Below are 21,190 nucleotides of genomic sequence, written 5' to 3' on the forward strand. Positions count from 1 at the left end.
AGGAGGAAATGGGGAGTTAAGTCTTTGCTGCATTGTGAGCACCACAAAACAGGAACGTGAAATAACATCCACATCTGCACCAAGTGCTGGAGCGACTCTGTCCTTTGCCTCCTGCTCTCCTTCCAACATTTCAGGGCTTTTTAGGCCCTCTAGGTTTAAATATGTGCAGCAGCTTTGTGTAAGTTCTGGAGGAAAGAAGAGGGACTCTGGGAATTGAAGGGCCACAAATCTGGGGAGCACCAGGGAGCAAGGGCTGTGCTGAACCCACAAGTGTTTGTTCATTTGTTCCTCCCTCTCAGGTTGATGACTTGCAAAGTTTCCTGAATATTTAAATTCAGAAACGATGACTCCCAAGAAATCTTCTGTCTCTGCTCTCAATGGGCCTTGATTTTGTGCTATTTATCCGCGTGAGGATAATTATAAATTGATTCATTTTCAAAACATCATTTAATGGGTATTCAATTGCTGCCAACGCAATATTGGAGCAACAGCTTCACTCCTGTGTTTGCTCAAAGCCATGGAGCTCTCTGGGTGTTTGTGTTTGCATGTAACAATATTAATCTGGCTCTGTTCACGTTGCTATGAAGATGCTGTCAAATAAGCTCTGTTTACATTTGCTGCTCATCCTTGTTTTCCTTCCTGAGTCTGAAAAAGGAGCTTTTATTGGATTTAATCTATATTTATTTCATGGGTTCTTTCAGGTTTAAAGAGTGTTTTTCTCATTTTTGTCTTTTCTTTTTTTTTAAAAAGATGAAGTTTTGTCATGATGTTTATAGACCAGAGCTAGGGGGAAAAATAAGGTTAAAATTAAAACCTTATGGTTTTAATGGGGATCTCTTGCTGTTCTTGCAGTTAACTCCAGTTGGAACAACCATCTTCACAGGATTTTCTGGAGACAATGGTGCTATTGACATTGATGATGGTCCCAATGGCCAGATAGAATATGTCATCCAGTATAATCCCGATGACAAGGTACAGCCATTCAGGCTTTCCCCCTATGTTCATATTTATGTTTATATTTATGTTTATGTTTATATTTATAGGTATAATTTATATTTCTATATTATTTCTATAGCATGAAGTAGTAAATGAACAAGAGGCTGCTGTTGGATATAAAGAAATGTTTTCCTTCCTATCAAGTGTTTTCTCTGCCCATGAGCTCTGTAACCACACATGAATTTATCTTCCCTCTCATTGCTTCGCTGTCAGCAGCTGGATCATTTCACTTTCAATAATGCCCAGAGAAATTGTGTCCTTCCCATTCCTGGAAGTGTCCAAGCCCAGGTTGGACTTTGGGGCTTGGAGGAACCTGGAATAGTGGAAGGTGTCTCTGGATGGGCTTTAAGAGCTTTTCCAACCCAAATCATTCTGGGATTCCATGATTTCTGTTTTGCCTCAATATAAATCCCCTTGTTGATTTTTCCCCCTTTGGTGGGCACTAGGAATATATTATCCTAAAATGTGAGTGCCAAACTCAGACTATCTCCAGTTATTTATCAGTCTGGGATGCCCATCCCAATCCTTTTTTCCTGCCCACCCTGGATTCCCCATGCAGCATAGAGAATTTAACACTCATTCTCATTTATTTGCTGAGAACAACCCTTCATTTTTAGCAGTTATTTAGGCTCTTCAAGGAAAAAGGCAGTAAAAATGTGATGTAAAGAAACAACATTCCCGTGGGCCTCTGCTGTGTTTGGAATCTTGTTTTGCTGTTGCCTGTTCAAAAAATACTTAAATATTAACTATCTTCAGCACTGAGAGATTGAAGCATGGAAAGATGGGAGGTGTTTTTAATTAGATTAATTTTATAATGAAATTGCAATTGGATCTCAGGTCAGAAATGAGTCCCCTCCTGCCAGTTTTTGCCCCAGCTTTGTCACCTGAGTCAGTGGAAGCAAATACACGGAACAAATTGTATTTCACTCCATTTAACATCTGCATTTACCCTGAAATGTGAATTTCCTCGGATAGGAACGTATGCATGAACTGGCACCTAAATGTTGATGTTCTCTGCTTGTTTAGCACTTCATTGCCCTCATGAAAGGCAGAATAAAGAGCAGATAAGTACAATGATGTGGATTTCTTATCTCTGCTGCTTGAGCACTTGATTTGAATGCACCACTGCAAATTCAGGATGGCAAAGGGGAAAGAAGCAGATTCAGTCAGACTCTGGTGGTTGGAAGTAGTAACAGATAGGTAAAGAATTCTGTTCTGTACAGATTCATTACTAGGGGGTTCTTCAGGAGGGAATTGGGTGGGGAGAAAACATAGCAAGCTTTACAATCTCTGATTTGAAGGGCAGATGCAGCCTTGGAATACCAGCCAAAGGATCCATTTCCCACGAAATAAGAAATCCCATTGTGGCCCAGCTTTGTGGCTTCATCTGAACTTTGAGGCATGTTCAATGTTATTGTGTTGTTTTCTCATTTGCAGACTTCCAACAGGACCTTTGATATTCCTCTCACTTTGTCCGGAGCAGTAGTTCTGAGGGAAAGACTAAATTATGAAGAAAAGACTCGTTATTTTGTCATTGTTCAAGCAAATGTGAGTATAAATCTCTCGAAGGCCATTTGTGCCCCTGATTTAGGTGTGAGTTTAGTTTCCTTCCCAAGGAAAGGCAGAGCCTTGCTGAAATACCAGCTCTGATAAATCCTCTTCTGCTGAAGATCTAATTTAAGATTTATCCAGGCTGTTGAAAGCTCAGGCATATTATTACTGCTTAAAAAAGCTTGCTCAGTGTGTGACAAGTCAACTTTTTTGGCACAAGGAGCAGCTTGCAAATGTGCAGTGCAGCCCATGCAGAAAAGTGCAGTCTTATGGCACAAAATGTCCCATTTTCCAACAAATCTGGCAAGGCTAATTGTCACTCAGATGAGTTTAATGGACACAATTTCATTGTATTCTTCAGGTTGGAAATGCATTTTGTTATAAGGAGGTGATTTTTCCTTCAAGTCATAGTGCAAGTGTACAGAGAGGTTTTTCCAGAGTGGCTGGCAGTGGATAACTGAAAAGAAAAGTGATGTATAAACTGTATCTCAGATATCTGTCGTCAGAGTGGGATTTTGATGCCCTTGAGGGCTGTGAAAGGGTTTTTTTTTCCCTTTTTGTCCTTCTGATAACAACTGAAATGAAAACTTCTCTTCTGTTGTTCACGGCTGTTGTGATACATCTTTGTTCGTGGGAAATGATATTTGCTCTGAAGCAACAGGAGATCCTGAATCCACACCTCCACACTCCTGTCATCTCTCTAGCACAGAAGTGCAGATACATTTTGCAGTCTCTTTTCTTATTTATTTTGTGGCATGTTCAGCATTCTGACAGCAGAAGCCAGGGCCCCAAGGGTGGCTCAATGCTCCTTGTCCCTGTGCTCAGGTGAGACCCCACCTGCAGGGCTGGCCCAGCACAGGAGGGACCTGGAGCTGCTGCAGAGAGCCCAGGGGAGGCACCAGCATGGGCAGAGGGATGGAGCAGCTCTGCTGGGAGGAAAGGCTGGCACAGCTGGGGGGGCTCACCTGGACAGGAGAAGCTCTGGGGTGACCAAACTGAGGCCTGAAGGAGCTGACAAGAAAGATGGAGAGGGACTTTTCCGAGGGATGGAGTGCCAGGACAAGGGGGAATGGCTTCAAACTGACAGAAAGCAGGGTTATATGGAATATTGGGAATTAGGAATTCCTTCCTGCGAGCATAGGCAGGCCCTGGCACAGGGTGCCCAGAGCAGCTGTGGCTGCCCCTGCATCCCTGGCAGTGCCCAAGGCCAGGCTGGACACTGGGACTTGGAGCAGCCTGGGACAGTGGAAGGTGTCCCTGCCCATGGCAGGGGTGGCACTGGATGGGCTTTGAGGTCCCTCCCAACCCAAATCATTCTGGGATTCTGTAACCCCACAGGCTGCAGTGAATTTTCTCTGGTGTGTACTGTGCAATCACATTCCTCTGATTACACTGTCAGTGCTTTGTTGTCCTTGCATCCTGAAGATACTGCTGGAAATTAATTACTCTCTATCTGCTTTGATCCAGAATTACTCAGAGGCACTTACTGGAGGAATGGAGAAATGGTTTAGTTGATGATGAAAGCTGCTCCTTGTAGCTGGGATTGTTTTTCATCACTGACCGTGAAGAAAGCTGAATGCAGAAATTCCCATATTTACTCTAAATGTGAAGCTGGTGTAAGAACTGAGTGAACTGCAAAATAGGAAAAAAACAATATGCATTTCCATATCCAATCCAGTTTAGAGCAATGGGCTCTTCATCTCACATAGATGATATTATTCAACAGCATAAATTAAAAAAACAAATTTAAAAATTGCTTTTTTTTCTTTCAGTGTTACATTACAATAGGAAGGCAAGATGTAATTCATGGCACATATTCCCTCCCAAAGTTTTAGCTCTGCAAAGGAAAGCTCATGCAGCAGTTCCTCTGTGAAAATGGGAATATTTTTGAGTATTTTAAACAAAATATTAGCTAGTCACGATGTTTCTTCACTAAAGAAAGAAGGAAGACTTGAACTGTTGCTAATGTGTACTTTGGGTATAACCACAACAATTTCTGATTATAAATAAGGCACAGGGCCTTGTTATGTTCTCCAAACATGCTGCATTATTGTAGCTTTTAGTCCTGTAGTTTTCCCAAGCTGTATTATTTCTGAGCTTTAGTTGTCTTGCAGCATTGCTTCAATTTTTCCCCTAATTTTACTTGTGAGCCTTTCAGGCTGCAGCTCTGAGGCTGAAATTCCTGTAATTACTCCTGGAACATGGATAATTCTGACACTTACATGTTTTATCCTCAGCCTTGCTTAAAACCTTTGGGGTGGCTCTTTTTAGGAGGTTTCTAGGAGGTTTTTTTCCAGGAGATTGTGAGCTCAGGAAGTCTCACCAGCTGGACCTGGTTTGCTCCACAGGACCGAGCCCAGAACCTGAACGAGCGGAGGACGAGCACGACCACCCTGACCGTGGATGTGCTGGATGGGGACGATCTGGGGCCAATGTTCCTGCCCTGTGTGCTGGTGAGCAACACCCGGGACTGCAGGCCCCTCACCTACCAAGCCAGCCTGCCAGAGCTCACAGACCCTGTAAGTCCTCTGGGATCTTTCCAGGTTTTATCTGTTTTGCCTGTTGTCTTCTCCTGTGAGCTAGAAGGTGCTTGATGCCGTGTTCTGTGTCCCAAACCAAGAGGAAGCCAAAGTGAGATGCCTGTGAGGATGATGGTGAAATTCCAGCTTGGATCCAGTGCCAAACTGCCCATTGGCTGCAAGGGCTGAATCTTAGAGAAATTGGGTACATTTTGGAATTGCTGTTCCTTATCTGTCCGTGTTTTGCTCTCAAATTATCCCCAAGAAACACTTTTGGGAGGGGACTTGATGTTGCTCCCATTGAGGGTTGTTATAAACCGTAGGAGAAAGATTTTTGGGAAGAGGAAGCATTAGCCACTGACCCCTGAAAGGATTTTTGTTGCAATTAATAGGTTCTGATCCAGAGGCAGTGATGATCAATGGGGGTTTATCCCATGTAGGCCCTTGTGCTAAGTCTCTCAGTTAATCCATCCATGGGGTCGGGTAAAGGTGAGTATAAGGCTCATTTCACACTCCATGCACACATGAATCCCAAAATGAGGTGATAACTTTTTCATTTCTTCTTGCAACTTGGTGCCAAGTGCCATTCCTTACAGCAGAGCTGCTGCTTGGAGATCTGCACCTCTGGTGGGAGGAACAGAAACAGGAATTGCTGAATTAATACTGATATGTGACCTTTGACTCATACAATTAAGAATTAAAAAAGGCAGAACCAATCAAATCACCAGGTATTGCCCCACCTGATTTAACTCTGAGATTAAGATGACATTAAAATAATGCTAAGCTTTGGAATTAAGGTTTTTAACTTTGGTTTGTGGTCACACACACACTCTGTGTCCTGCTGCCTCCAGCCAAGGGCAGGTTGAGGTTGGAAGTTGTCTTGGTTTGAAATGGTTTGCTAAGGAAGGCAGCAGCTTCCCCTGAAATGGGAAATGTAAACCACTCCCTCCGAATTATTATAATTTTGAAATTAAAGTGCAGCCCTCCTGCAGTGCCAGCTGTGGCTCTGCTGCAGAGGGATCCTGCACAAGGGGGGAGTTTTCCTCTGCAGCTCCAGGGCTGCTGCAGATGGGCCTGGGCTCCCTCTGGCCATGCAGGGCAGCACAAAGCTGCTCCTCTGGCAGTGCAGGGGGCAAAGGCTGCTGGGGGGTCCCAAAGCTCAGATTGGATCCAGGTAGGAATGCTTGGCTCCTCCCCTGGGCGGAGCATCTCCCCATGGGATGATGGGATTGGATCAGCCATGCAGGGACATTCACTGGCCATGGATAGAAGATAATTAATAATTAATGGCCCATGAACAGAAGAGGTCTCCTGGACGGAGGATTGGTTGTGGAAGAGATAAAGAAAATTGCCCAATGAACAGAAGATAACTGCCCCACCTCTAACAGATGGCAATAGAATCCACACCTCCCTTTCCAACCTAAGCCAGAAGTGTGGAGATTCCTGCTCTTCCCTGCCTTATCTCCCTTCCTGTCCTGTGTCTCCCACGCTTTTCCCATCCCACACATTTCAGTGTCTTGCTTGGTGTGGCCTCAGGACTCCTGCTGCAGTTATGGGTCAAGGGAAGGGAGAGATGATCCCTATTTAACCTTGGAGTGTTGATTTCCACATTTTCCCCACACACACTTTTGCACGTTGATGTGCTTAAAAACCCTTTGTAGCTGTGTTGTGCTTGGGATTTGGGGAAGAACTGCCTTCACTTTAAATTTTACTTCATTTGCTTTGGGCTTGGTGGCACTTTGAGGAAAGGGGCAGCTCCCTGTTCCAGCTGAGTGTGGGATCTCCTCAGGGCGAGCACCCAGACTGTGCAGGATGAGGGATGTGACCCCATTTCGCCTGCACAGATCTGTTACAGTCACCAGTGTGGGAGCAGATGAGGCAGGAATTACAAATAACTGGTGTTTTTATGGGTTTTTATCTGCTTATCTGAAGGTATAACACACACCAGGCAGTTTTTGTGGTGCTGCCTCTCAGTCAGAGGATTCCAGCTCTGCTCCCGCCCTTGTCCAGGCACGTTCCCCACTGGAAGACAAAGCACTGTCTGCCAGGGAGAGAGGCTGGGCCAGGAACTGTCTGACCTGGGATTTAGGTACTGAGCTGAAAACTCATTTATTCAAACCTCCTGAGCTGCAGCGTGCTCAGGGCCAGCTGCTTTTGTTTGTTTTTTAGCTTTTCTTGTGTCAAACTGCCCCTGATCGATGAAATGAGCCCTGGGTTCTGTTGATGAACCACGAACTCTTCGCTGTTTATCTTTTTGCAGCACTTTTGATAAACCTGAGTGGAAGAAGTTATACCTTGAACCTCAAATATTTACTTGGCTTTTAAGAGATAATTCCTTTAGAAGATATGAATGATACCTGGATTCAGCTGGGAAATATGTATATTGCATTTATCCTTTACATTTTCATGTATTATATTTATTCTTTACTAAGCTACTCCACAGCTACCATCACCCTACTCCCAAGGCTAAAGGACTATTTTTAGTTAAACATCACCTTTTTTTAAATTACTTTTAATTTGCTTTTTAATTTTTCAATGAAGATGAGAAGGAATATTAATGAATGAGGAACAAAGTTGAAGTATGAATTATTCAGAGGCAGTAGCTGGAAAGAGAAGTCCTCCTTTGCTGGGCAAGATATCCACTCAGCTGACCCCTAAAAAAAAGCATTTAATGTCACTGGTAAGAGTAATATTTTGGTCCAGTATAGTTGGAATCTACCCATGAATTTACTGAGGTAAAAAGTTCTGAATTAATTACTTGTTGTTAGCTGAATTTCAATTTCCAAGAAAACCTGTGTTGGTTGTTGATTAGAGTTGGGGTTTTTTGTTGTTGTTTTTACATTGCTTTATATCATATTTTAGTGTTTCTGTGTCTGATCAGCTCTGGTAATTAATTTTTCCCCCTCTTGTGTCAGGAAGACTTGAATAAGTTAGCATTTATTATCAGATGTGTGAGTCATCACACGGAGTTAAAAAGTACAACCTCATGAATATCTCATAACATGGGCAAGATAATTTCTCCTCCTTTTTTCCCCCCTTCAGTCCATTCCTGTCAAACTCACAATGTGAAGGTTTCCTCCACTTCTACACTCTGTATTTTCCATCACCATGCAAAGAAGAAAATCCTCTTAGGCGGCAAAATATAGATTAGATTTATTTAATTAATTACTGGGCCAGATTTGCAACCATGGGATTTATTATGGGGTACCATGGGATTTATTATGGGGTTCCATGGGGTTATTTTGGGGTTCCATGGAGTTATTATGAAGTTACATTGGGTAATTATGGCATTCCATGGGGTTATTTTGGGGTTCCATGGGGTAATTTTGGGGCTCCATGGAGTTATTATGGGGTTCCATGGGGTTATTTTGGGGTTCCATGGAGTTATTATAAAGTTCCATTGGATTATAATGGGGTTCCATAAGATTAATAGGGGATTCCATGGGGTAATTATGGGGTTCCATGGGGTTATTTTGGGGTTCCATGGAGTTATTATGGAGTTACATTGGGTAATTATGGCATTCCATGGGGTTATTTTGGGGTTCCATGGGGCAATTTTGGGGTTCCATGGAGTTATTATGGGGTTCCATTGGGTAATTATGGGGTTCCATGGGGTAATTTTGGGGTTCCATAGGGTAATTATGGGGTTCCATGGGGTTATTTTGAAGTTCCATTGGATATATGGGTTCATAAGGTTAATAGGGATTCCATGGGTAATTAGGGGTTCCATGGGGTATTATGGGGTTCCATGGGGTTATTATGGGGTTCCATGGGGTTATTTTGGGGTTCCATGGAATTATTATGGGGTTCCATTGGGTAATTATGGGGTTCCGTGGGGTAATTATTGGGTTCCATTGGGTGATTATGGGGTTCCATGGAGTTTTTATGGGGTTCCATTGGGTAAATATGGCATTCCATGGGGTTATTATGGGGTTCCCTGGGGTAATTATGAGTCCCCATGGGCACTAAGACACTCCGTGACACCAAAGATTTTCTACTCAGTCCAGATTGGACCTCACTCTTCTACAAGTTCCTTGTTCTTGCACCTCTGATGGATCCTCCTGCATGGAAAGGGTTTAGGTTTGTACTGATTGTGCTCAGAATCCTCAGGAATTTTGTCTGAAGGGACCTCACATGGTTTGTGGGGCTCAGGTGCCCTCATGGAGCTGAGCCTGTGCAGAGCATGGAGAGGTGAAAGGCTAAAAGATAATAAATAAAACCTTCTCAAACAACAGTGAAGTTCAGAGGGGTGAAAAAATACATTTTTAAAGGGTTTTTAAGGGAGAGCAGGAGGTATCCCTGGAAGTCTTTTATTAGTGAGAAGGACCTCTTCAGTTCCATCAGTTTGGATTCAGGGAGAGAAATCATTTTTCTGAGTTGGTGTAATCCCAATGAATGAGTTGGGATTGGGTGCACAGGACATTTCCAGAGGGTGTTAATCAGCTCTGGACAAATCAATTTTATGCTGATTATTGGTAATTAATTAGCACTGTACAGGATGTGCTAATTAATTACCAGTAATCAGCATAAAATTGGACTTGAATTGGTTTTGGACTTGATTGCCTCAAAAGTCTTCTCCAGCCTAGTTAATTCTGTGATTAATTCTGGTTTTGGGTACCTTTGGGCTTGAGGATGACAAACACCTGACAGTTCATTCCAACTGAATTCCCTTGCAGTCCCTTCCTTTGGCCCTGCAAATCCCAATTCCTCCCAAACACAAAACCTCCTGGAATTTTCTCCCAGAGACACCTTAATATAAAACTTAGAGCAGCAGCAGCACAAGTGAAAATTCTGGAAACAGCATCTTCCCATCTTGGTTATACTAATCAAAAGGAAAAGTTCATCAGAATGTTCTGGACTTCCTCCAGTGGTCATTAAATAAATAAATTAATTATTATCTTATTTTGCTGTGGGAAGTGCTGGTACAAAAGACATTTGATCCAGGGATCTGCCATGGAATGAACACCAGGTAACCACCCCTGAAGTGGGAGAGATTTCCTGGTTCACCTGGAACTCCCATGCAGCTGCCAAGGAAGATTTTTGGGGCACTGAAAGACACAGCCTTCAGATTTTGGCCTGTTAGGCTGAGTTGAAATGGCTGATTGTGGCTGAATCCACTTTCATAGAAGCTTTCAGCAGATGAGGAGTGCCTCTCCAAGCTGTGTGAGTGGTAAAATCCCACAGAATAATTGGGTTTTTTTTCTTGATGACTTCTAAACCTGATTGCTTAAAGACAATTCACAGGGAGGGAATCACCCCTAATAACAATCAAACTGCATAAAACTAAAAAATCATCTTCAGTTGCCATTTTGTCTTGTCTTTTTTGGGTTTTTTTGTTTGTTTGTCAGATATGAGACATTTTAAACTGCAAATGTTCACGGTTGATTTGGGGAGTTGTTGGTTTCTGGAGCAGTTCAATCTCAATCTGCCTTTATTTTCTTTGCCTTATTTGTACCAAGATTTGCCTTTTTAAATTCAAACATGATAGAAGAGCTTTGCCAGGCTTTGGCCTGCCGAGACTTACGAGCTGCATTTGTGTTCAGTGGCATCAAGCCTCAGGAAATTATTTGGGATTTGATTTGTTTCTAATTATTCCTTTCCCAGCTGGACAGGCTCTGTCCAGTTTTGGGATTGCTGCTAAATGCTTTGTAGGGGGTGGAATTTACACTTCCTGCTGGAATTAGCCCATGACTGACTGCAGTTGTGTCTGCTGGCAAAACGAAATGTTCAAAGTCTGCCTTCCAGAGAAAACAGAGTTTTCATCATTAGGAGAATTGTTTCTCTTTCTACAAATCATTTTGGGCAAGAAAAAAGTGATTTTATATTTTGAATAAGCAGCATCCAGCCCTGCTGTTAATTAGACTAAAATCTTTGGTGCAAGATAATTAGTTCTGGGCTGAGATGAATGGGAGTTCCTGGGTACTTTAATTCCAAAAATTATTTGATGGACAGGGCATTGGTGTTACTTCAGGAAATAACGAGAGAAATATTTTAAAAACTACTGTGTCTCTACATTCTTGTTCTTAATTGGACAAGAACTTCATGACTGAGGCTCTGAACAATCCCTGTACCACTGAAAGATGAGCAAATTGTCCCATTTTTTTGCAGGGATTAATTTTTCAGTAGCAATTTAGGTAAATGCTGCGACTCGGATGAGTGTAGGGGAAATGCAGATTGACTTCCCTGACACCTCTGCAGTGCTGTTTGTGGAAGAAGGCAGAGTTGTGCCCAAGCTGCTTGCCATTGGAGACAGATAGCAATTTTTCTAATTAAATTTCAGCAGAGATGCAAGATGAACAGATAGGTGATTATGAAGTGCTTTGCAAGGGGGAAAGCAAGGCAAAAACAATGATAAAATCCTCTGGTGGCTGCAGCCACCCTGTTTATTCCAGGCAGACCTTTCATTTTTGTTGCTGAAATGGTTTTTGAGGTATTAAAAATCCTTTTTTCTTAGCTTTGAGACTGAAGAAGAAGTCGAGATTTTTTGGTTTGGTTTTCAAGGTTGTTCATTTTTTTTTATTTAATACATTTTTTTTTACTTGCTGAGGTTTGTTTAGCAGGTTGGGTTGAGGAACATTGACTGCCCTCGGGGCAGTGTTATTTTTTTATACTAAAAACTGTCTGTACTTTATTCACAATAATTTTTTAATTCTTTTCACTTATGTTAGGCAGTCTGTCTCTACTTTAAACTAATTTAGAAGTGTCACTATTAAGCAGAAGATGGAGGACAAGAAGAAGAAGAAAAAAGACAGGACACACTTAGATTCTTTCATCTTGCTTCTGGAACTTCTATTTTAAATCTTTAATATTTGACTTTTTCACGTTGTGATCAATTCGCTAACATTTTACTTAAACTTTTGTGGCTTGTAAATCTTTACACAAAGTTGGTAACTTTTTTTTTTTTATGGGTTAAGATGGAAGGCACAAGTGTTTTTGACTTTGTGTTAAGGTCTTTGAGCTTTTTGCTAGGGTCTTGAGTCTTGGAGGAATATCTTGGGTTCTGACAATTTGCATTTTCCCCCTATTTTCATTCTAATTGCAGCCCTACAGAGATCACCAGATTGATGTGAACTTCAAGGTAATGGATCAAGTTCACAATATTGGAGGTTTTTAACCTGGTGTGGTGATTTTGAATGAATAACTCAGCAAAGTCATAGTGGACAGCTTTGATAAGCTATTGATTATCTGCTAGTACCTGATAGGGAGCTATAAAAGGTGTTTGAAGTCTGCTGATGTGATTTTCCCTTTTCTTCCCTTTTTTAGGATTGCTTGTCTGTCCCCCACATGCCATCCCTTGGTAGGTAGGGTCTTTTTTTTTAAGGAAAATGTCACTGAAAAGTAGCGAAGCATGAAAAGGTTAAAATCACCAAGATGTGATGTTACAGATAATTAAATTTTATGTATTTGGGAGGATACCAGGATGGCTAATTAAAAAGAATTGTCACTAAAATTGTCAGGAACTTTAATATGTGAATGCATAAACCTGAGAATAATCTCCCTTAGCAGCCAGGCAAGCTCTTCCCTTTGCTGATGTATTGATCAGGCAGGACAGTCTCTGTTAATCTAAGATTAACCTGTATCTTTAAATATAGATATTTTTCAGATAGAGGAAAAGTTCATTTGCCTGATGTGCCCCTCAAAATCAAACAAAACCATGATTTTAATTTCCAAAATGTAATGGTTGTCTAAAGAACCAGATGTTTCAAACAACAGCGTGGTTGAGAAAATTATAACAAGGCTGCGGAATAAGGGAATAAAGTTTGAAAGACACTCTATCTCAGGGGATTTTAACCCAGTTGTGGTTCAGAAGTTGAGTTGCTGTCTGTGGGTAAAAAAAAATAATATATATATATATATATATATATATATATAGTAGTTCTAATCCTTAAAAGTGGAGGTTTTAAGGGGAAAAGGATCAAGCTTGCCTGGAAAGTGAGAAGATTTTGGTTAAAGAAATGAAACAAGGAAAGAAAAATATCCCTGCAGGTCATCTTTGAAGCTGGTTTTGGGTTGAGAGAAGCATATTTTGCGTATTTCTGTGGGACACAGAGGCCCTGGGTGGCACAGGAGCAGCTCTGGGAGCTCTGCAGAGGCTCAGGCTGGAATGGAAATTTGGCTGCTGTTGAAAACAGGGGCATTTTCTAGCTACTCATCAAGCTGTAAAGTTAAATTTTAAATCTGATTTGTTATCAGGGTGGGAATAAACTGGTAAAAATGACTGATTTTATAATTTAAAATTAAGGAATTTGTTTTGATAATAAAATCTGGGAATGTTTCATCAATTGCCTGTTATTTCTCATCATGGTTAGGAACTTAGAAGTGAGAATATGTTCAGTTCTTGTGGCTTTGCCAGGAGTTGAGAAGGAAAAGGGTCCTGAGCTTGTTTGGAAGGAGTAGCAGTGGTTCTGAAATGAGAAGGAATTTCCTTTAGGAAGGAAGAGGAGCTGCTTTGATTCCACTTTGGTCACAGCCACAGCAATCCAACCCATCCAAGGATGGAGAGGGATCACCAGGGCTTTGGTGTGGGCAGGAGCACAAACCAGCTTTTTGTGCAGCAAAACTGAGGCTAAAAATCCAATTAATGAATTAATCAACACCCAAGTGTAGATTGAGGAGCTCCTGTAAGATTCAATTCTGTTTTCTCTCCCATAGATCTGTGTTTGTTACAGCACCAAGAGGAGTGCTGTCACAAAGGAAACATATGTAGCAATTTATTTGATCCTTAAATGTCACTTGGAAGCATTTGAAGGCTTTAAATGTTGACATTTAAACAAAATATTCTTGCAGTGATGCTTTATTAGCCAACTTCACTCCAGAAAAAATTCTCCTCTCTGTCACATCCCTGGGCCTTGCAGAGTGAATTATTTCAGTGCCTGGGTTGTCCCATTGAGCTGCAGCTGATCATTAGGGGTCAGGAGGAATTATTTCTCTTTTCAGCTTGTTGTCACAATTCAGAGGGTGCAGATTAATTCTTCAATTAATCAAACATAGGCTGCAAAAACCTTAATTGGTGAATATTTGTGAGTATATGTTAAAATGAAGTTACCCTTGGAAATGAAATGAAAGGGAAATCCCCCTTCCCAGGACAGTCATGTTTGCTCTGCTCCATGCTGTTGAAAATGGTTTTGTGGAAAACATTCCTTGAATCCTAAAGGTCTTTCCTGTGGAGAACATGGAAATTCCTGGTGAGTGGAACTTCCTCTCCTGAGAGGAGAAAATGGGATTAATCTCTATTTGGCTCTGGATCTATACCCTGGGCACCACAGCAATACTGGAGAGGAGGGAGTGTGCTTGGTAAATAATTCCTGCTTTTTGTCCTGGGATTGGAAAGAAATACATTTAATAAAATGCAAAATTTTCCTGCTTCACCCTAAAAAGATGTTAGGATGAGCTTAAGGATGAAGGATGTGAGCGTTACAGGTAAGGTGTGTACACACACACACACACATGTAAATTTGCACAAATTTATTGAAAATGCATCCAAAATTTAGCTGGCAAAACCCATTTTTTCCTTCAATCTAAAAGTGCCACTTTTAAAATGGATTTAATAATGGTGAGGCAGAATTTGTAGCTGGCTCTGGCCACAAAATTTCTCCCTAAAATTCTTTTTCTGATAGGGTGGCAAACTTTAATGAGGAGAGGACAGTGGTGGATACAGCTGGATTTTAGTAGTGAGGTACTTCCAGATGACATTGCCACTCCTGGACTGGAGAAGTTGAGTACCCAAAAGAGAGGAAAATCAGTGCAAAAAGAGAGTCAGCCAAGAGACAAAGGGCCTGGGTGAAATACTGACCTGTTCATCTTGATATTTATCTTTATTATTTTTTTTTATTTCAAAATAATTACTCTCGTTGGGTTTTTTTTGTCTAGTTCCATACAGATGAAATTAAGATTTCACCATTGGTACCGGTTATATCTTCTCATCAAATCTTTCTCCTCTTTTATCATTTGCTTGCAACTTCTTGTGCATTTTGTGATGATATTATTGTGTGGCTGATTTTTCCAAAGGCATAGAGAAGCCATCAGCCTGTTTTCTTTAGGAAGAGAAATATAAATATCAATATCTATCTATTTATATCTATCTATATTTTTATATATAGATATATATAATATAGATATAGATATTTATAGATATACGATAGAGAGAATTTCCCTCTGTGAGAAATAGCATTTATAAGGAAAGAAAATTGAGTTAATATTACATTTTTTTAATTTCAAAAAAATTACTCTTAGAAATTGAAGTAAAAATAATCTGGAAGTCATCGTGGTGGTGCTACATGTTTGTTGAATATTTTCTGATTTTTGGGGAGATGTAGGTGCCTGTCTTTGGCTTCACAGTTTGCTCCCCTGCACAGAAATCAGGATAATAAGAAACCCACATCAAGAGTTTGAGGGATAATCAAGGAAATAGACTTCATAGTTATATGGGAAAAAAGCCAAATGTCAAAAAAGAAATGTTTATTGTTCTTTAGTGCCAGTCATCACCTTGGAAGGAGGAGAAGCTCTGGCCTGAATTGTGGTTGTGCTGAGGCAGGAAGCTCATTGCATAATGCATTTCATTTAGTCCCCTGCTGGGGACACTTCTTATCAAGCATGTCAGATACAGAAAAAGCAATTTAGTAAGCACTGTGATCAGATCCTGATGAAATTCAATTCTTTTTTGGCCCTGCTGTTCCTGGGAGACATCATTGATAAAAATAGTCTCTGTTTTCCTCCGCGCTCGGGTTCATTATGCTCTCTTGCTGCTCCTTCAAAATGTTGGGTTTTTTTCCTCTCAAAGGTTGGGTTTTTTTTTTACAAATGAATGGAAGGAATTGTGTTCTCTGACAGCTTACTCTGTTAACAACCCAAGCTGCCAGGATATTTGAATTTTACAGTTTTCATTTCAAGAAATTGCATAAACATGGGGCATGACAGAAACCCAGGGACACAGCAGCCATGGGTTGTATTGAGCAGCTAAATCAGGTGCTAAAAGCTGTTTGATAATTGAGTGCTGAGTTTAGAAAGGAGGTGAATTGAACAATTAATCCTGTGTCTTAATTTTTCCCATTGGTCAATAAAACACTTTTTTACCCCCAGAGAAGACAGGAGAGGCCAGGTCACCATCAGCATAAATTACCCACTGTGGCTTTTTAGCTCTGGCTCTGGGAATGAAGGGGAAAATAAATAAAGAGAAAAGTTAGTTTAGTTTTAAATTTGCAGATCAGTTCTGGGGCCCAACACAGGAAGGACCTGGAGCTGCTGCAGAGAGCCCAGGGGAGGCACCAGCATGGGCAGAGGGATGGAGCAGCTCTGCTGGGAGGAAAGGCTGGCACAGCTGGGGGGGCTCACCTGGACAGGAGAAGCTCTGGGGTGACCAAACTGTGGCCTTGCAGGGCCTGAAGGAGCTGGCAGGAAAGATGGAGAGAGACTTTTGCAAGGGATGGAGTGCCAGGACTCAGGAGAATGGCTTCCCAGTGCCAGAGGGAGGTTTAGATTGGATATTAGGAGAACATTCCTCCCTGGCAGGGTGGGCAGGCCCTGGCACAGTTTTGCCCAGAGAAGCTGTGGCTGCCCCATCATTTCCCTGGAGGGGTTAAATAAAAGGTGTGGATTTGGCACTTGAGGATGTGGATTAGTGGTGATGGATTGATGGTTGGACTGGATGATGTAAAGCTCTTTTTCAACCTTACTGATTCTGTAATTCTAAGTATAAATGGGGTGAATTAGATCTAAATCTCTGGGGCTTAGCAATGTAGATTTGGTTTCCTCAAGTTGTTGTGCCCTGTTTTGGGAAGTGTTTCCAGGCCCAGAACTTTTGCTGAGTAAACCTTTTTTTATCTCCTGCGACAACTTGATCTAACAATTTTCTTCAGAGAACTTATTCTCTTTCAGTTTCAGAGTGTATTTTAAATTGTGCTTGGGGTTTGCTTCCAAATTCTCCAAAGCACTCAGGTTTTGTCCCACGGTTTGGGTTCCTGTGTTGTGGCAATGTGAAGGGTCAGAAGATCCCGTTCCCCCTGGGTTCCTGTACATCTGTGTGTCACATCAGCCTTCAGAGAGCAGCACAGGAATTCCTGCAGGCTCCTGATGTGAGGCTCTGATCAAAGGCAGGAACGTGTAGCTGCCAGTGGGAAGGCAAGGAAAGAGGGAGAACAGTGAGACCCTACAAACAGGAGATTTGATGTGACATGGTTTGACTAACAATGAGATTTTGGTGGCACCTCCTACATTTGTAGCACGATTCCTGCTTTTTGGATTGACTTCTTTTGTGGTTGGATAGCTCCACTGAAACGTTGCCCACGTTTTGCTGACATGCAAGTGCTCTGTGATGGATTTCTGCTCATTAGTGTTTTGTCACAGCCCTTGTTGTGCTGGCAGAGCAGCTGAGGCAGCAGCAAGGAGTGATGTTGGAATGGTTCTGCAGCTCTCCCTGCTGTTTTAGTGCCGAGTGTTGGCAAAGTCACAGGCAGTTCTGCACAGCATGGAGAGAACTCAGCTCATTTCCCACTTACAGCTCGTATCCCAACCTCAGGAAAGCACAAGGAGAACCTGTGTCACCATAATGATTCATCAATTCATCAAGGACTTTGTTGGTTTAATAGTGCAGGGCTCCCTGGGAAGGGGTTCTGGATGGCACCAGGGGCAACGTGTGTTGCTTTAGTGACATTTTCCATCTGGAGAAAAGCTCCTCAGCCTTGTTTTCCGCAGGATGAGAGTTCAGCAGCAAATTCCTCAGCTGAGCTGTGAGAATGATGCAGGGGGAAGGTCCTGAGACTTTATCTGAAGTGCACTGGCCACAGTTAGAGCTGCCTGTAAAAATAATAATTTTCAGGGTATCAAATTGGTGTGAGATGTCCAGTGGGAGCTGATTGTGCTAATACAGAATCCCAGGGTGGCTCAGGCTGAAATCCCAGATGGCCCCACTCCAGGAGCTCCCTCTGGTTTAGGTTTCTGGCCACCTTAGTGCCTTAACAACTCAGTTTTCAGTGGGACTTGTGGGTAGAAAATGTCTTGCTGTGTTTGGCCCAATAATAAATTGACAGTGAAGATTTTTGTGCCTTCTCTCAGCGGATTTCTTGAGCTGCAATCCAAACAAAACTTTAGGAACTCTTGCTTTCCATACAGTTTTATCCTTTGCAGTATTTTCCACCTGTGTGATGGCCCTGGTCCCTGAGCCCCAGGGATGTCTCTGGTGGGAGCTCAAGTGGTTGTGAATCATCAGTGCAGCATCACCAGAGTGAAACCTGGGGCTGGTTCATGGTCTGGTGTCTTCAATTGTGCAGAAAACACCTCTCAGGAATGTATTATCTGCTTAGAAAAGAACCTTCCTAGCTGAGGGATGTTGGCTTCAGTTGGCTTTCAGTTTTGTAGAATGCAATGATTTTTATGGTAATAAGCAAAAAACCCCCAAAATACACCACAAACCCCCCCAAAATACACCACAAACCTCCCCACAAATGGAAAAAGCAGCTCTGAGCAGAAAATTGGGTTATTCCAACTCCCAAAATGTGCCATTTCCTCTCTTCTCCTCCTCATTGTGCCCAAAGGAAGTTTTCCCTAAGTATCTATGGTTGGCAAATTCAGCTTTGCTTCTCAGGTAGATGGAAGAGATAGAAAATCTGACTTTTAAAATCCTTTTTATCAGCTGTGCAACAATTATTGTTGTACCCTAACCTTAAAAATAATTCCACACTGTCCACATCTTCTTATTGGAACCTGTCATTCCTAGACATCTTAAAATAATTTTAAAAAATTATATATATATATATATATATGAATATATATGAATATTGAAAAATATATTACTTTTATTTTAAATTCATGTTGATTTTGGGATGTTTTTTCTTTTGTTCTTGAAAGCTCCAAATGCATATTCTGCATCTCAGTTTTAAATTCCTTCATAATCATTCCCTGGGATCATGGGATGGTGAAATCAATACATAGGCAGGTGCCCAAAAATCCTGCTTGGATTTTTGAATGCAACTGCACTCCTGAATTATTAAGCACCATTTTAATGCATTAATTAAAAATATCAGCACTTTCTTTTATTCACAGTCCTCAGTAGGTGCCTAAAACCCCCTGGCACAAATGGGACTCTTAAATTTGCCTTGTTCCATCCATAACATCTCTGAAGGCCATGGATTTTTGCAGGTCCTGCTGGACATCCCTCATGGAGAAGGTGCTGCTGTCCTTCCATGCCGAACACAAAAATAAGGAGAGGAAAATGAGGTTTTTGCTGCTACCTTATTCTCTCTGAGCTTTTTTTTAAGTATTTTTCTGCCTTGATCATCTCGTGGCCCTGCAGACTCCCTGGCAGGCTCCCCATCACAGCTCTGTTTGAAGGAGGATTTTTTAAAAATTTATTAATATTTGTGCTAAAAGTTGCAAGGTGGGGTTGGGGTTCTGCTTTTTGGCCTACCCAGTTCTCCTGTACTGAATACCTGGAAGTCAATTAATCACCCCACCAATAACTAAGAGAGCTTTTCCCTAATGAGGAAAATAAATGACTGCGTTTTCCACCCTCAGATGGGCAAGATCTGTTTGTTTTTTAATCACCTGCCAGAGCTTGGGCAGCTTTTCATGTTCCCCATGGCAGAGGCTGGGATTTGAAGGCCAGCTGTTTATTCTGAGTGATCTCCCTGCCCTGCTGTGGCTCCGTGCTGACTTTCCTGGCACTTTCTCCATCCTTTCCCTGCCAAACCCCTTGGTGCTCTTGCTTTGCCTCCAGTTGGCACCCATGGGCACCTCAGACACTTCACTCCTTCATTAATTTGTCCTCCCTTCCTTTTAATGAGCTTCCATCTCCTCATGAAGCTCCTGAGAAGGAGCCTGGTAGGGGATTTTTCAGCCTCTTTCAGGGATGCTGGATGCCTATGGAAGACTCCTACTTTGACTCCTCATTTTTAAAACAATTATTTCTGATTTAAAGCATATACACAATTTCTTAAGCTCCCTATGTGTGCTTTGATTAATTTCTTAACATGCCATTACCCATTTATTAATCTAATGGCTGCTTTATTGTTTTATGGTTTTTTAGTTCTAAAATTTCTAAATTTGAGTGAAAAAGATGCTGCATTGTCTGTGGATTATTAAAACAATATGAGAGCACCTTGAGTTTTGCTTCAAGGCACATCAGCCAATTTAATTCAAAACAGCTTTAAATTATTAAAGTTGGAGCTGTTCAGCCTGGAGAAGAGAAAGTTGTGGGGAGGCCCCACAGTCACATCCAGGGTCTGAAGGGATCCAGGGAAGCTGGAGAGGGACCCTGCAGCAGGAACTGCAGTGACAGGACACAGGGAATGGGTTCAGACTGACAGGGGGGAGATTTAGATGGGTTTGGATTGGAAGGGACCTTAAAGCCCATCCAGTGCCACCCCCTGTGCCATGGGCAGGGACACCTTCCACTGTCCCAGGCTGCTCCAAGCTCTGTCCAGCCTGGCCTTGGACATTTCCAGGGATCCAGGGGCAGCCACAGCTGCTCTGGGCATTAATACTGAATTTAAACCCAGATTAACAGATGGGATTGGTTTTGTTGTGGACTTTTGTGGATTGGTTTCTAACTCAAACGTGGAGTTTTCTGAGAGGGCTCCAACTGATCTGTGAATTTAAAAATACCATTTTAGTCTTGGTCAGTTTTCTGCATAATCTTCTCTCTTCCCATGCAACTTCTATGCCATCCTAAAGCCATTTAAAAATTTAAGCAGATGTCAAATATATCTTCTTCTCTCTTTCTTTCTGCCTATTTTGAGCTCGTCTCCCTCATTATACTTTTAAGAATTTAATTTTTCAGAGAATCACAAATGGAATTGGGTGATGACAAAGGACCTGGCCAGTGGGACAGGGACAGGAACAACAGCCATGAGCAGGAGTGGAGTGAGGAGCTTCCCAGCCCCAATTTGGGAGGCCAAGAGCATCCACCCTCACTTTTTAATGTGCCTATCCCTGACATGTCTGTATCTTAAATTACTCTGGTGTGGAAAAGGCTGGAAGAGCCTCTGGATTTGAGAAACCTGCAGGAAATGCCTGGGGAGACACACCTTGGGGTGTGGTGGCAGTGACCATGGGACTGCCCACAAGGGGTCAATAAATTGCCTTTCCTCCATCCCTGGCTCTTTCTTCTCCTCCTGGCTCATCCCTTTTCC

The 21,190-nt window shown here is 42.0% G+C and overlaps 1 protein-coding gene across 10 annotated transcripts in view; it reads left to right on the forward strand.

Moving 5' to 3' along the window:
- The window catches only part of PCDH15 (protocadherin related 15), a 634,585-nt gene that overhangs the window by 442,834 nt on the left and 170,561 nt on the right, over window positions 1-21,190 (forward strand). For all 10 annotated transcript variants that reach the window (XR_010440717.1, XR_010440719.1, XR_010440716.1 and 7 more), the window contains 3 exons: window positions 853-972; window positions 2,434-2,544; window positions 4,896-5,066. Coding sequence is in view for 3 of the 10 variants with exons in the window: in XM_064716157.1 (XP_064572227.1) it covers window positions 853-972; window positions 2,434-2,544; window positions 4,896-5,066 (402 nt within the window). In the remaining 7 variants the exon portion in view is untranslated. The remainder of the gene's footprint in view (window positions 1-852; window positions 973-2,433; window positions 2,545-4,895; window positions 5,067-21,190) is intronic.

Source organism: Zonotrichia leucophrys, chromosome 6 (assembly GCF_028769735.1).
Source record: "Zonotrichia leucophrys gambelii isolate GWCS_2022_RI chromosome 6, RI_Zleu_2.0, whole genome shotgun sequence".
NCBI classification, from domain to species: domain Eukaryota; kingdom Metazoa; phylum Chordata; class Aves; order Passeriformes; family Passerellidae; genus Zonotrichia; species Zonotrichia leucophrys.